Source organism: Carcharhinus amblyrhynchos, chromosome 8, assembly GCF_965287045.1.
Source record: "Carcharhinus amblyrhynchos chromosome 8, sCarAmb.v2.hapA, whole genome shotgun sequence".
NCBI classification, from domain to species: domain Eukaryota; kingdom Metazoa; phylum Chordata; class Chondrichthyes; order Carcharhiniformes; family Carcharhinidae; genus Carcharhinus; species Carcharhinus amblyrhynchos.
Window position 1 is genome coordinate 49,073,259 of NC_137331.1, and position 16,044 is coordinate 49,089,302.

A 16,044-nucleotide genomic window follows, 5' to 3' on the forward strand; every position below is an offset into this window, starting at 1 on the left:
GGACCATTCAGCCCTCCCTGATTTCCTGAGGGGGACCAGGCCCTGGGTGTGACTCCAGGTTTTTTTGTCCTCCTCTCGTCCTAGCTCTGGGCTCCCGAGCTTGCGGAAGTTAGGTTACAACAGTTGTGAAAATTAAAGTTCCATAATTGTAAAAATAAAAATTCTGAAGTAATGGAAAATGATTATTAGCTGAACACGTCCTTCAGTCAGGCCTTCGGTAAGGCCAACACTGATGTACGCAGGATGAACCAAATACAACTAAAACCTTGTTCAATAAACACTGCATTCTCGAGGAGGACAACAGTATGAAAAAAAGGGAACAAGTTACCATGGTGAAATCTTTGCTTGGGATTTGATTTAACCCACTTAAATCCGCTCATACATATTGCAATTCCGGTGCTGTAACCTTTTTGACAATCGAGGACATAAAAATCAGCCTGAATGGTTCGTCCTCTCATGCTGCATTTGGTCTTAGGCATCTTCAGGGCAGACTTCTCCTTCATTCTTACACCAGCCTTTTTATTTAAATCAACACCAAATTCCCTATTTGCAGCATATTTGTTTGTCAAGTTAGCCAATGTTATAACCCTTAGCTCGAAACCAGCTTTGTACTTTGTCCTTATTGCAGGAAGTCCCATTTCTGTTCACCATTTGCCGTGCAGAGTCTGTTTTGTGTGGCTGTGCCTTAAATGCCCGTGCATTTTCCTGATAGTACAGCCTGAATCGCCTGCCGGATCCATGCGCTGACTTATAAGGTCAGTAAAACTAGCAGTGCAACTGATAAACAGTTGAATCTGTAAAGTGGGCTGGCTTGATAGATTTTGTGGGAGGTTGTGTTTTGGAGTGCCAAAGCCATTTAAACTAGTGAACTTTTGAGGAAACACCATACTTGTAGCAATTCTTTTTAATCTAGGAGTAGTGCATTGACCCAGACCATTAGATTTTTACATGAGAAATCAAAATCAGATAAGCTTGCTTCAGCTTTCCACATTAAGTCTACACCTGCTTTGCATTTTAAAACATATTGCAACAGATCTTGCACTGGTGAAATTTACACAAATTAATGCTGAAGTGCATTACAATTTAACAGCAGCAGCCAGCAGAGATATAGTTTCAAGAATTGTAGCCTGTTCACAGAAACAGAAATCCTCAGGCCAGTTATATCTGCAAAAAAAAACTCTTCCAAGCATACCAATATTTTATTTTTAATCAGTTATATTCACTAGTAGGAATAACTGACAGGACAATTCCAATTCATGCAAGAACTATTTTTGTTCTCATTCCAAGGAAGTTGCAATATAGAAATTAAGTCATTCATTGGTTGACAGTGTTTTAAAGTTTTTAAAGTTTAAGGTTTACGTTTATTTATTAGTCACAAGTAGTCACCCAGCTAGTCCCCCTGACATTAAGGAGCAATTTAACATGGCCAACCCACCTAAACCCAGACATTTCTGGACTGTGGGAAGAAACTGGAGCACTCAAAGGAAACCCACACTGACAGAGAGAATGTGCAAACTCCACATTAATGGGATAAATATTTGAATAATGAATTTTATAGCATTCTTCTACTCTGTGCAAATCCACTCTCCAGTTAGTCAAGACTACATTTTCAAGTGAATTCTGAACAACATGATTACTTCAATGAAAATGTCACAAAACTGCACTTAGTGGGTTTCAGCCATTTTAATATAACTAAATTCCTGCATCAGTATGCTAATCTATATTTCCATTCAGATACAAACTAGCTTAACTTTCTCAGCAAAAACTGTATGAATTAACTGTTGAGTTGCAATTTTAAAAAACTGAACACATCCAAATTCTGAGAAACATTCCTTGAAGTAATTATGGCAGAGTTCTGCCAGGCTAGTGTCAGTATCAGCTCTGGGGTTAACTACTGTAATCATATTTTCCTGCTGTTTTCAGTTATTATTGATAACACTGCTTTCCCAAGTATTTTCTTGATGTGACTCCAGCGCAGGGGTGGGGCAGCATCAAAATAAATAACAGCAAAATAGTAACCTTTGTTATCAACTTGAAAAATACAAACACGTTTTTAAATTAAAACTACTTGGTGAAAATTTGTCTTAATGGGACTTTATCTCTCAAAGTCTGGCACTGTGGTCAATAAGACATCTACCAACGTGATCATAAAATCACGGAATCTAGACTGCAGAAGGGGGCCATTCAGCCCACCAAGTCTGCACTGACCACAATCCCATCCAGGCCCTACCCCAATAATCCCATGCATTTACCCAACTAGTCCCCCTGACATTAAGGAGCAATTTAACATGGCCAACCCACCTAAACCCAGACATTTCTGGACTGTGGGAAGAAACTGGAGCACCCAAAGGAAACCCACACTGACAGAGAGAATGTGCAAACTCCACACAGGCAGTGACCCGAGCCGGGAATTGAACTAGATTCCTGGTGCTGTGAGGCAGCACTGCTAACCACTGTGCCACTGTACCGGGGAAACTTCTACAACAAAAGGGAATTAGCATGTAGATGGAGCTGGACTGATGAATTAAAGAAAAGGTCCAGACTTTGCATAGGTGCATACATTGCCCAACTAAACCAAGCAATTAATTGAATGGGAGAGCATTAAAATATACAATGGAACTCCATATCACTAAAACAGGAAGCACAGAGTCTTTGAATTCCACAACTCTCCATTAGTGCTAATAATAAATGTTCCATTGCATCTCGAGCGAACAGGCAACTGATGGTAGCCAAAGTACAAGGACAGGACTAGTACTCTAAAACAAGCTCCTGATACCCTATACCAGCATAGATTAGACTGAAACATCACAAAGATATTAAAAGCACACAAACAACAATTTAACCCGAAGCATATTTGAAATTAGCAGTTTGGAGAAGGTTAGCAGATGGCCTAATGGAATGATCAAAAGATACCAATGATGTTCAGATTTGATCAATATCAAGATTCGATGCAGACCAATGTGCTATAAAAAAAAAGGGTGCACTTTAGACAGACACCAAAGTTGTTAGTGTGAAACTTGTTCACTTCCCTCCCCCCTCGGCGAACTGTAAGCAAGGATCCAATTTTTTTTCCATGTATCAAGGGACCTTGGAGTTGGTCTCATGGCTTTTTGGTCAGTCTTCATTCCATGACCATTATTATGGCCTCAGAACTTGTAATTCCAAAATCCTGTCCCATGGTGATCAAGACCAACACCTGGTTGATAACATTCTACCTTTTCAGCTACTTATCGAATTTCCTTTTAAATGTTATCTTAATTTGTGGTAGAATCCTGTGAAAAATAACTTCTAAATTTACCCCATGATAATCTTCAGTCTCCGATGTGACCACCAGGAGAAACAATCTTCCATAGTTTATCAAAATCATTCATGATTTTGAGCCTCCTGCTGAAGAGCTTCAGTTTTTCTATCTTTTCTTGTAACAACCATCTCTCATTCCTGGCATCAGTCTCGTGAAGCATTGGTTAAAAAAAAACATGAAATACATACCCGTCCTAAAATTAGATGTTTAAAACTGTACTGTACATCAGTGGTCCAACCAATAGCTTGTACAAATTCAACATTAATGTTCTTGCTTTTGCATTCAATGCCCCCAAGTACTAAACTCAGAAGTCCAATGATATTTTCTGGCCTTTTCTACTGCATTCCCATCTTTAAAAGATCCATATGTTTCTAGCAAGGGAACTTTCTTTCCATCCAATTGCTAAAGGAATTACAACAACAACTTCTTGTCAGGTATTGGCTTAGGTTCAATTTGCAGTACTCTTGTCGGAGTCAAAAAGTTGAGTTCAAGACCACTTGCTGACTGGAGTATAACAATCAAACTGACACACCAATGCAATTGAGGATGTGTGCACTTTTGAACAAAATGTTAAGCAGAGGCCAAGTCTACCCTCTCACAAAAGATCCCACGAAACTATTTCAGAGAGCATAGGAAGTTATTCATGGATGTCCTGACCAATATTCTATCAATCAATACCACAAAATCAGGTCATTATCACATTTATTTGAGGAAACTTGTAGTGTACAAATTGGCAGCCATGTTTCTGATATTAGAACATGAACTACACTTCATTAGCTAGAGAGAATTTGGCAAGTACAGCTCTTTTTTCATCTACATTACACCTTTAACACAATAAAACACTGTCATGTGGCATCTTGGGATGATTTAAAGCAAAATGTGTCACCGAACCACAAGTATGGCAGATAGCCAAAAGGTTGGTCAAAAAAGGAAAGATTTTAAGGAACACCCTAAAGGAGGAAGGAGGAGTAGAGTTTGGGGCCCAGGCAACTGGAGACGTAGACACCAATGGTGGAGTGATTAAAATCAAGAGGCCAGAATTAGAGTTGCACAGATAGCTTGGCAGCAATTAGAGAAATACAGAAGGCCTGAAGGAATTTGAATGCAAATTTTAAAATAAAGGCATCACTCAACTAGGATGCAATGTAGATCAATAGACAGAGGTGATAGGTGAGTTGGGATCCAGGCAGCTGAGCTTCAGATGAGCTCAAGTTTACAGGGAATAATGTACAGGAGCGCATTGGAAATATCAAGTTGAGGGGTAAAAAAGAGTTTCAGCAAATGAGCTGGACAAAACTAGAATCAAATACAATGCTAAAGTTTTGAGTGGTATAGTTTAGCCTTAAACAGTTGCCAAAGAGAGAAATAGAGACCCTGGTAGCTTGGAAATGGAGTTTGTGATGGGAACTGAAGACAACAAATGCCTACAGTCTTCCAAATATTCAGTTGGAAAAATTCCTGCTCATCCAGTATTGGGTGTCAGACAAGTAGTCAAACAATTTAGAGACAATAGAAGGCTTGAGAGGGATTGAGCTGAGGTTCAACTGCATGTCATCAACATGAACACGTAAACTGACACTATTTTCCTAATGTTGTCACTGAGGAGTAATTGGTAGATAAAACAAACATTACTATACAAAGTCAGGGAAGTAAAACCATTTTATAATAAATATTTTATACTCTAGAAATCAGAATTAATGAGCTAAATATGAATTAACTGGTAAACCCATGGTTAAACACCCCACATTTAATGTGCTAAGATTTCTTAGCAAGATGCCAGTGACCATGAATCAAAAGGTCTTGTTCAAACTCTGTCTCTGTCGCAAGGAATTTCAACTCATCATTTTCAAAAACATAATCTCTGAATCTCCTCAAAAGCTGCTCTGACTCAAGAGTGGTGCAATGACTGTTCACCCCTTACGATTTCATTGCTTCTCTCAAGACAGCAAAATCCATAACACCACCACAGAACTGTTTTATAAATTAGTATTCTTCAAATAAACTGATGTACAGATTGTTAAAACTTTCTAGAACAATGTTTAGCAACATTAAATGACTAATATTAGCAGAGGAAAAATACTGAAAGAATATAAGGAATTTAAACCAACAAATTCCTTGGACTGGATGGCCTACACTCTCAAATTCTAAAATAGATGGCTACAGGGATAGTATAAACGCAAGCTATGATCTTACAAAATTCTTTAGATTGAAGAACTGTCCCAAATTGGAAGTTGGCAAACGTAACATGCTTTTTAAGAAAGGATACAAGAGGGAAAACATTGAACAAAGGCCAGTTAGACTATCAGGATTGTGCTAGAATCTATTAAGGAAGTCTTAACAATGCACTTGAGTGGTATACAGTAAAATTAGAACAAGTTAACATTGTTTTACAAAAGGGAAATCCAACTTGATAACTTTATTAGAGTTTTTGATCATGCAACTGGTAGGATAGATAAAGGGGAACAAGTACACGTAGTTTACCTGGATCTCCAAAAGGCATTCAAAAACATACCACACAAAAGGTTAAATCGGCAAAAGCATGGCGGACAGGAAGCAAAGAGTGACATTTCTCAGGAAGACAATTGCATCATGGTAATGTCACTGGACTACTAATCCATTTAATGCTATGGGGACATTGGTGGAATTTAGATTTGATTAATAAATCTGAAATTGAAAGCTAGTTTCAGTAATGGTGACTTGGTGACCATGAAACTATCAATTATTGTAAAAACCCTATCTGATATATGAAATATTGCTCTACAGCTGTACAGGATCCATACGTGGAGTATGTGCGCAGAGCACAAGGAGGTTAGTATTGCAGCGATGTCACTAGACTAGCAACCCAGACGTCAGGCTAAATGGCTCATAGGTTCAAATCCCATGACGGCAACTGATGGAAATTGAATTCAATTAATTAAAAATCTGGAATTGAAAGATAGTGTCAGAACAGTGGCCATTAATCTATCACTGGCTGCTGTAAAAACCCGTCTGGCCATGAGTCTATTGTGGACTGTTGTAAAAACTCACCTGTTTCACTGAAATCTTTTAGGAAAGGAAATCAGCCAGCCTTACCTCTTCTAGCCAAGAAGAGGCACCAGACCCACAACAATACAGAAGACTCAGCTGTCCTCTACAATGGCCACAGATTATTTGGATGTGATTATACAAGGAACGCAGGAGGTTAGCATGCAGATACAGCAAGCACTCAGGAAAGCAAATGGCATGTTGACCTTTATAACAAGGACATTTGAGTACCAGGATAAATCTTGATACACTTGGACAGAGCCTGGTAAGACCACAGCTAGAATAGTGTGTGCAATTTTAAGGACAGAGATACTTACAATGGAGGCAGTACAGTGAAGGTTCACTAAATTATCTCTGGATGAGCTGACTATCCTATAATGAGGAGCTCAGTAAATTGAGTTTATATTCTCTGGAGTTTAAAAGAATGAGGGCCAACCTCATTGAATCCTACAAAATTCTGAAGGAGCTCGATAGGTAGACACAGAGAATGTTTCTGCTGGTCAGGAAACACGGGGGCACAGTCTTCAGAATAAAGGTCTGATCAGTGTAGTGATTTCTCCTCGTCTCAGTGCTTAATCAAAGGACTGTGAATGTTTGGAATACTCAACCCGAGAATGTTGTCACTGTCCCACTAAATGCATTTAAGGTTTGGATCGACAGATTTTTGGTCTACCATGGAATCAAGGGATATGGGGGGCAGGTGGAAAAGTGGAGTTGAAGCACTTGATTGAATTGAATGGCAAACCAGGGTCAATCGACAGTATGCTTCACTCCTGCTCCTATTTCTTGTGACATTATCAGATCACCAAAATAAATGATAATACTGGCATCAGCTTGGTATCTTTTCAGAAAAGAAACTAATTGTCATTTGTAAAAACAAAATTGCAGAGGAACATTGTAATCTGGTATAGCATAGGAAGTCTTTTCCAAAATTAAATCAAATCAACTTTTCAGAAATGTACTCCACAATTAGATATTATACTTGCGTGAAGGCATGCAGATAACCATTTAGAAGCAATCCATTATGCAGCACAACTGCTCCCATGACCATATATAATTTTAATTTTCCCCAAAACATATTACATTAAGACCATTAACTTATCTGAGACATTAAGGCTGAAATTATTACAATGAAAGCTCAAATCCATTATAGTTCTGTACCTCTTAAAGCCAAAAATAAAGTATGCTAGATGATCTCCTGATTTGTGTCACAAAGAGTATCAAAAGCATTTATATCATATAGGGCACAACAACAAAACGTTAACTTAGTGACTAAGTCAAACGTTCTATTAAATGGTATTTTGGAATTTTTACTGGTACATTTCAGGACTAAATTCCACAACTGCATTCATTATTCCACGAAAACTCCAAATTTTTAATTCTTTCATGGGATGAGTGTCACAGGCAAGACCAATTTATTGCTCATCTCCACTGCCCTCGAGAAAGTGGTGGTACGTCATCTTCTTGAACCACAGCAGTGCATCTGGTGCAGGTACACCTACATGCTGTTCGGTGTGTATTCCAGATTCTTGACAAAGCTTTCCTTTACCCCTGTTTCTATTATCTTATGATAAACTGAATAGTTACTAAATGGCACACCATAAGTGTCAATAGAGATAAATATATGATAGTTAGCTGTACTGATTGGAGTGGTGTGTATCTGTACTTAAAAGGGCAGTATTTGGATAAAGGCTTTTCTGGTGTGGTATTACAACCAAAAGTAAAACTGAGGCTTTGATTTAGCCAACCAATGGACTCTTGGTGCCTGAATATTGTCTGACAGTACCCACATTTGGTGTGTCTGAGTATATGCGCATATGCATATAACAGAAACACGCACTGCTGTGCAACAACATCATAAACTTTTATTTAAATAATGTTTTAGAAATTCATTTTCAATTTTTTTTAATCTAAGTGCATGAGTCGCAAAAACCCAGCTTGCAGGTGCAGCAGGTGGTCAGGAAGGCTAATGGGATGCTGGCCTTCATAGCGAGGGGGATTGAATATAAAAGTAGGGAGGTCTTGCTGCAGCTGTATAGGGCATTGGTGAGGCCGCAGCTGGAGTACTGTGTGCAGTTTTGGTCGCCGTACTTACGCAAGGATATTTTGGCCTTGGAGGGAGTGCAGAGGAGGTTTACTAGGCTGATGCTGGAGTTGAGGGGGTTGAGCTATGAGGAGAGGCTGAATAAACTAGGCTTGTACTCGTTAGAGTTTAGAAGAATGAGGGGAGATCTCATTGAGACGTATAAGATGATGAATGGGATGGATAGGATAGAGGTGGAGAGACTCTTCCCGCTCAGAAAAGACAGTAGGACTAGGGGGCACAGCCTCAAGATAAGGGGGGGGGTGGTTTAGAACGGAGTTGAGGAGGAACTTCTTCACTCAAAGGGTGGTGAATCTCTGGAATTCTCTGCCCGTTGAAGTGGTGGAGGCTGCCTCGCTAAATATTTTTAAGACGCGGGTTGATGGGTTTTTGATAAGAGAGGGGATTAAGGGTTATGGGGAGAGGGCAGGAATGTGGAACTGAGCCACGACAGATCAGCCATGATCTTATTGAATGGTGGGGCAGGCTCAAAGGGCCAGATGGCCTACTCCTGCTCCTATTTCTTATGTTCTTATATAAGCAACTGATCAGAAACTGCCACAAACTTTAGAAAAATATTCCAGTTTGACTGCTTAAATAATATTGATGGATTTTGGAAAACTGCCATGCTGTGTACCATCAGGCTATCTTGTTTGGCTTTAATTCAGTCAAGACTTTGAGTAGCAACTTTAAGCCAAACCTTGTGAAGAAGTTGCCTTTAATTCAAAATTCTAAAAGGTATTAAAATACAAATTAATTAAAATGGATAAATAAACTAGGAAGGGGGCAATTTTCTTATTTTTATCTTTAAAATAGAAATCCCAGTTTACAAAAAAAAACACATTAGAATTACCACTCAAAATATTTGCAGAGTATCAGACAATGGAAAAACCTGATTAAAAAATACCAGTTTGTGGACAAGAAATGTACCCAATTTACTTTTCTTTAAATACAAATTTTATGTGAATAGCATCTGCTTATCTCTTTGCATTTAACACTAATTCCTCCAAGGTTTTCTTGGAAAAATACATACCATTTAACCAAGCTTCTCTATTTTGAGCTTCTTGGAGCAATCCAAATCTGAATTGATCTGAAGTTCCAGCTGGAAAGAGAAGATTTTAATTAATAACATTTTGTTGAAGGCTACTTGATTTACCCTCTCTCAAAAGCTTTAACTAACTTATGGGGTATTGTTCCTCAGGTATTCACCAAAACCATGTCCAAGCAGCCAATATTCACAAAAGCCCAATGAATATTGACAGGTTATTTACAGTAGAACACATCACAACAGACGCCAAACCCATCATCTCATCACACATCCAGGGACGTGTTTATTTTTAGATGTCACTGGATACTAATCAGAAGCAGCAACCTTGACATTCATTCCCTTATTCAACTCAGATGTAAAATAATTGAGCTCCCTACTCTTGTTCAACCTTTGTCATCCTTCCATTTACAACAATTTTGAAGTATCCTGCAATGTAGAAATATCAGTCACCAGTTAAAATGGCTAGTGGAAGCAGACGATGATGTACTATCTCTTGCTACAAATAACAAGATTGCATAAATAATAGCTATATTTCATAAATTAACACATTTTATAGAGTATGTTTTTGTAACCACAAAAATAATTAATCATTTTAGTCTCAAGCTATCTGCAATACCATGGTAAACCATATAAAAGCAAAATTCATATTTTCAGCTATTTGGTGAAATAAAATTGGAAAAGTGATTAGCCAACTGTTCCTGATAACAATTGTTTGGAAGCCAATTTTTAAAAAATCTTTCCTGTTACACTGTCTACTTGAAAACCAAACTGATCAAATTATAACCAATACACAGGTGGTTTCTTTTGACATTAACTGTAGGGTATAGCTTGCTACCAGAAGCAATTTATATAATGTTGTTAGACAATAACGCACAGACCAAGAAAATAAATAAATGTGAAATTTTGAGCTTGGGTGACAGAAATCTATAACCTCTTTCATCATTTTACAATTTCTTTTCAGGAAGCTGTGGGAAAAGAAGTGGAAGTAATCTTTCTTCAATTACAAATGCTTTGTCAGGAACATCAGTATTGTTTGCAAAGAGAAGATAAGTTACGTTACCTTAAAAAGTATGACCTTACTCAAACAAATCTGCAGTTCAATCTCAACATATAACTGAAGCCAGAGAAGGGAAAAAAAACATCAAGTCAATAATGGTCTTCAGAGACAGAGACAGAGACAGGGTAATCCTCTTAATGCATAATTAACAAAAATTCTTAATTTTTTTTATTCAAAAGTTCAAGTTGTACCAAGTCCATAAGGGAACAAGGAAGCAGGAAAAGTTTTCATTTGTGGGGAAATGGACGACACAAACATGGCAAATTCTACCTGCAGGAACTAACTGAATGCCAACATTTGCTACCAGTTCTCTTGAAACTAAATGGAAAGCAAAAGCTGGAGAAAACAATCTTTGATGCAGCTGCTGAGACCAGTTTGAGTTTCTTTCAGAAGTAATCAAATCAATGGATGGAGCACTCACTGGACTGTGATAACACGTGGTCTTAAATTTGGAGAAAATCCTTTGAACTGAAGTCTGTCTGACATTCTGGAGTACGAGTAAAGCTGGTTCGCAGGCAGAAACAACACTGCTAGCTTTAATAAACATATTTGTGAGGACAGAAGTATGAGAAGGGGTGGGAATACTGAAGGTTACATCTCAGATAGCTTTAGGTTTCCCATCACTTTCTGAAGGCTCCTGTGGTCATTTCAACATTATCAAAATGAACTAAGCTCTTTCACACTCAGACGATAGTTAGATAAACTCAGCAGGGTTTGCATGCTAAGTCAAATGCTTCAAACACTATTATTCCTATCAGTTGTCAAAACATTAATCCTAAAAACAATCAAGACGCCCGAGTAATACTCTTAGAAATATCTCATTACATCTGAGCCAGTGTTAACTTATTTGTGAAAGAATACATACAGCAACAAAGGTACATTCGGTAATTTTGCCTCTCAAACCTGTTCATTCATGACTCAAATGTGACCTAACTTCAAATACACAAAGGCAAAATACTGCAGATGCTTGAAATCTTAAATATAAACAAAAAATATTGGAAATACTTAGGAGGTCAAGTCAATGACTTATCATCTGAACAGATTCTGATGTGGGTACTTCGAATTGCTCACTGTCCTCAAGTTGTCTAACTGGAGCTTTGCTTACCCCCTTGTATTTCAGTCTCCAAGGTATAAAAGGCAGCATTCCATTCAACTTTTTTGATTAGTTTCTGTACCTGTTCGTAATCATACCATTCTTTAGAAAGTACTTTGTTCTATTCTTATAACTTTCAAATTGGATGATCGCAATTGATAATTCCGAAATGAGAGAACTTTTCGAAGATTATTGGGGTATCCGCAAATTTCTCACTTACCCTCTTCAAAATCCTGGGGTGGAAACTATCTAAACTTGTGGATGTTATTCTTTAATGCCATTATTTTCTTCTTCATTTACTTAGTTTGCAAAAGTTTTGGTTAGTGCCTCAAAGATTCTGTAAGTAGATTTCATTTGAATGGATCGCCAGATGCTAGAGTACAGGAACAAGAGCAGACCATTCAACATATCAAGCCCGTTTCCCGTTTCATTTTGCTAACTGCTATGTATTTTAATTCCACACATTAGCTTTGGCCCATATCCCTTAATGCCCTTGTCCAATTGTTAAAAATCCCCCACTTTTTTTTCTGGTTGGTGGCAAGGGCAGGCAAACAGATGGACAGCATTAATAAATTTTTGAAATCGAAGAAGCAATAGGCTTTCACGATAATTGCTTGAAAAGACACACCATCTGGTATGGGACTGAGCCATTTAGATCAGGAGGACCCCAGGTTTGTACACAACTGCAGCCACCATGATTGACAAGAGCACATCATCAGCTTATGGTGGAAAATGCATTTCTTTCAAGGGGTCTTTGTTGAACTAAGCATCAATGCAACTAGAACACTCATCCCATAAAGCAGAGCCATTTGTGTGAGGTAATGAAAGACTAGGAGCAAGCTAGCTGAGTGGAAGTGGAAGGAAAAACCATAAAGGAATGTACATCATGATGTGGGATTTTTTAAAAATCATAAATGATGCAAAATAAATAAAATCCATTAAAAAAGGAAACGGTTAACAGTTTGAAAATGGCTTGAAAACTAGAAATCAATTTAAAGTTAACGAGGATAAGAATAACTAAAGTAAAACTAAAGGCAAATTTAAGAATCTGAAAAAGAGGTTAACAGTAGGATGGGGAAATCTAAGGCAGTTTGAGAAAGAAAAAATCAAAAACACCATCAAAAGGCACAGCACAGCATTTATCAGTAAAAATTGTCCAAAGGTGGGCTTAGCTGAGGTGAGGATTGCTGTTTGCTTGGGGTTTCCAAGTCAAGATGAATGTATTGCATTTCAAGAGTTGGAATGTCCTTGCTGGAAGGTTAGGTAGCACTGCAGTGGAGGGTTTCAACTAATTGGACAGAACGTCAGGCAAAGTGCATGCATACACATATGCACCATGGCTCACTAGTTGAGTCGGAAGGTCAAAGAGACGCAAGGTCAAAAATCTAGGCAGACATTCCAGTGTAGCACAGAGGAGTTACACATTGGCGGAGGTGATAGTGGATGCCTTGGTGGTTATTTTCCAGACGTCGCTGGATTCCGGGGAAGTGCCGGAAGATTGGAAAACGGCTAATGTTACGCCGTTGTTTAAGAAGGGTGCCAGGCAAAAGGCGGGGAATTATAGGCCGGTTAGTTTAACGTCTGTGGTCGGTAAAATGTTAGAATCCGTCATTAAGCAGGAAATTGCGAGGCATCTTGAAGGGAATTGCTTGATAGGGCGGACGCAACACGGTTTCATTAAAGGGAAGTCGTGTCTGACAAATTTACTGGAGTTCTATGAGGATGTGTCTAGGGCAGTGGATAGAGGAGAGCCGGTGGATGTGGTCTTTCTGGATTTTCAGAAGGCGTTTTACAAGGTACCTCACAAGAGGTTATTGCAGAAGGTCAGGGGACATGGAGTTGGGGGTAGGGTGTTAGCGTGGATAGAGGATTGGTTGTCAAATAGGAGGCAGAGAGTGGGGGTCAATGGGTGCTATTCGGATTGGCGGTTGGTGACTAGTGGGGTGCCCCAGGGGTCGGTGCTGGGGCCTCAGCTATTTACCATTTATATAGATGATCTGGAGGAGGGAACCGAGTGCAGGGTGTCGAAATTTGCTGATGACACCAAGATTGGGGGAAAGGCAAATTGTGCGGAGGGTGTGGAGAGTCTGCAGAAGGATCTAGATAGGCTGGGCGAATGGGCCAGGAAATGGCAAATGGAATTTAATGTTGGCAAGTGTGAGGTGGTCCACTTTGGTAGGAAGAATGGTAGGAAGGACTATTACTTACAGGGCGAAAAACTGCAGCAGGCGACGGTGCAGAGGGACCTCAGGGTCCTTGTGCATGAGTCGCAAAAACCCATCTTGCAGGTGCAGCAGGTGGTCAGGAAGGCTAATGGGATGCTGGCCTTCATAGCGAGGGGGATTGAATATAAAAGTAGGGAGGTCTTGCTGCAGCTGTATAGGGCATCGGTGAGGCCGCAGCTGGAGTACTGTGTGCAGCTTTGGGCGCCGCACCTGCGCAAGGATATTTTGGCCCTGGAGGGAGTGCAGAGGAGGTTTACTAGGCTGATACCGGAGTTGAGGGGATTGAGCTATGAGGAGAGGCTGAATAAACTAGGCTTGTACTCGTTAGAGTTTAGAAGAATGAGGGGAGATCTCATTGAGACGTATAAGATGATGAATGGGATGGATAGGATAGAGGTGGAGAGACTCTTCCCGCTCAAAAAAGACAGTAGGACTAGGGGGCACAGCCTCAAGATAAAGGGGAGGCGGTTTAGAACGGAGTTGAGGAGGAACTTCTTCACTCAAAGGGTGGTGAATCTCTGGAATTCTCTGCCCGTTGAAGTGGTGGAGGCTGCCTCGCTAAATATTTTTAAGAAGCGGGTTGATGGGTTCTTGATAAGAGAGGGGATTAAGGGTTATGGGGAGAGGGCGGGAAAGTGGAACTGAGCCACAACAGATCAGCCATGATCTTATTGAATGGCGGGGCAGGCTCGAAGGGCTAGATGGCCTACTCCTGCTCCTATTTCTTATGTTCTTATGTTCTTATTACCTTCTGAATGAGGTGCCAAAGCAAGACTTTGCCCACTTTCTCAGGAGGACAAAAAAGATCTCTCATAGGGCCACTTCAAAGAAACACATGGAAGTTGTCCTAATTGTCCTGACCAACAGCTAACCTCCAAACAATATCAATAAAACCCATGAGCAAAAAGGTGGCAGAGGTGATAACTTTGCACTGTTGTTCACTGAAGACAAGAATATCAGAGATGGTGAATCATGAATGAGTCAGACTTGGGTGAAAAATATCATGAACAGAAAGATTTTATTTATATTCATTAGACTAAAAGACAGACCAGTAGGGCTTGGTAGGACCCATCCTACGTGTGTGAAAGAGAAAAATGACAGAAATTGCAGATACCCTGGAACTTCCTTAGAGCTGTAATCAGAGGCAGAATGCCACTGCATGCCTATTTATCTACGGCAAATTTCCTTCATGCCTGTCTCGCCCAACTTTCTGACTCACACCTGGTGGGCATTGGCCATGTTCAATTTTCCCAAGTTTACCTGAACAGGCACTGGAGTGTGGCGACTAGGAGATTTTCACAGTAGCTTCATTGCAGTGTGAATGTAAGCCTACTTGTGACTAGTAAATAAACTTTAACTTTAGTGGGATCCAAGCAACGCAGCAGTCCTTGAGGTCCAGGGCCAAAGTGCAAGAGAGGCAAATGAATGGAGCACAGGCACCTATTTTACAGCAGTAGCTGCTGCAAAGCAGGTAAGTTTTAATGTTTGATTGAAGATTAATGCCCAAGTCAAGTAAATAGGGGACAGGCCAGCTCAGACCTGTGGAGGTTGGGTTCAGTCATGGATAAAAACAAGAATAGGAAATATGGGAGGAAGAACAAATTTGGATAATAATAGACCAATTAACTTAAGTGGTCAGAAAATATTTTAACTCAAAAATGAAAAACGAAAGTTAGAAATAGTGGAATGGATTTCAAAAAGGTGGTCTTGTTTCTAAACCTCAATTATTTGAGAAGCATTCAAACATGGTAGCTGGGGAAAATGTAGGGGTGTTGTGTGAATGGACTTTCCCATACTGCCAATCACGAGAAGACTGAATGGGACTTAATTAGGGAGATGACGACAAGCTGATGAGAAGTGAAGTTGAAGGTAGTTTGCCACGGGTAATTGAAAATTAACAGAGGTGTCCCACCAGATTGAGTTCGGCAGTCACTTTTCTTTAATGTGTATATCAATCATTTGGATGAATGCAAGCTATGATATCATCACACAACATTAAAATATATTTAATTCCTTTAAAGACCAGAGGTTTTCTTTGGATGTGGAGATTTTGATAAGGTGTGGAATGGGTCTAAATGTAATAGATAGATTTCAATGACGTGATGCATTTTGGTTTAACAAACTAGCAGTAACAATATTCTGAATGGAAGCAACTTCAGTGCTGCAGAAACAGATTTGTCACAGAACATGACAAACAGCACCACAGAACGACA

General features: G+C 39.4%; 1 protein-coding gene across 2 annotated transcripts in view; it reads right to left on the bottom strand.

The window, feature by feature from the left end:
* The window catches only part of zbtb10 (zinc finger and BTB domain containing 10), a 72,348-nt gene that overhangs the window by 10,882 nt on the left and 45,422 nt on the right, over positions 1–16,044 (bottom strand). Inside the window, exon 3 of one of the 2 annotated variants that reach the window (XM_080194047.1) lies at positions 9,442–9,510. The exons of the other annotated variant lie outside the window; for it this stretch is intronic. Coding sequence (XP_080050173.1) covers positions 9,442–9,510 — 69 coding nt within the window. The remainder of the gene's footprint in view (positions 1–9,441; positions 9,511–16,044) is intronic. 2 annotated transcript variants of the gene reach the window in all.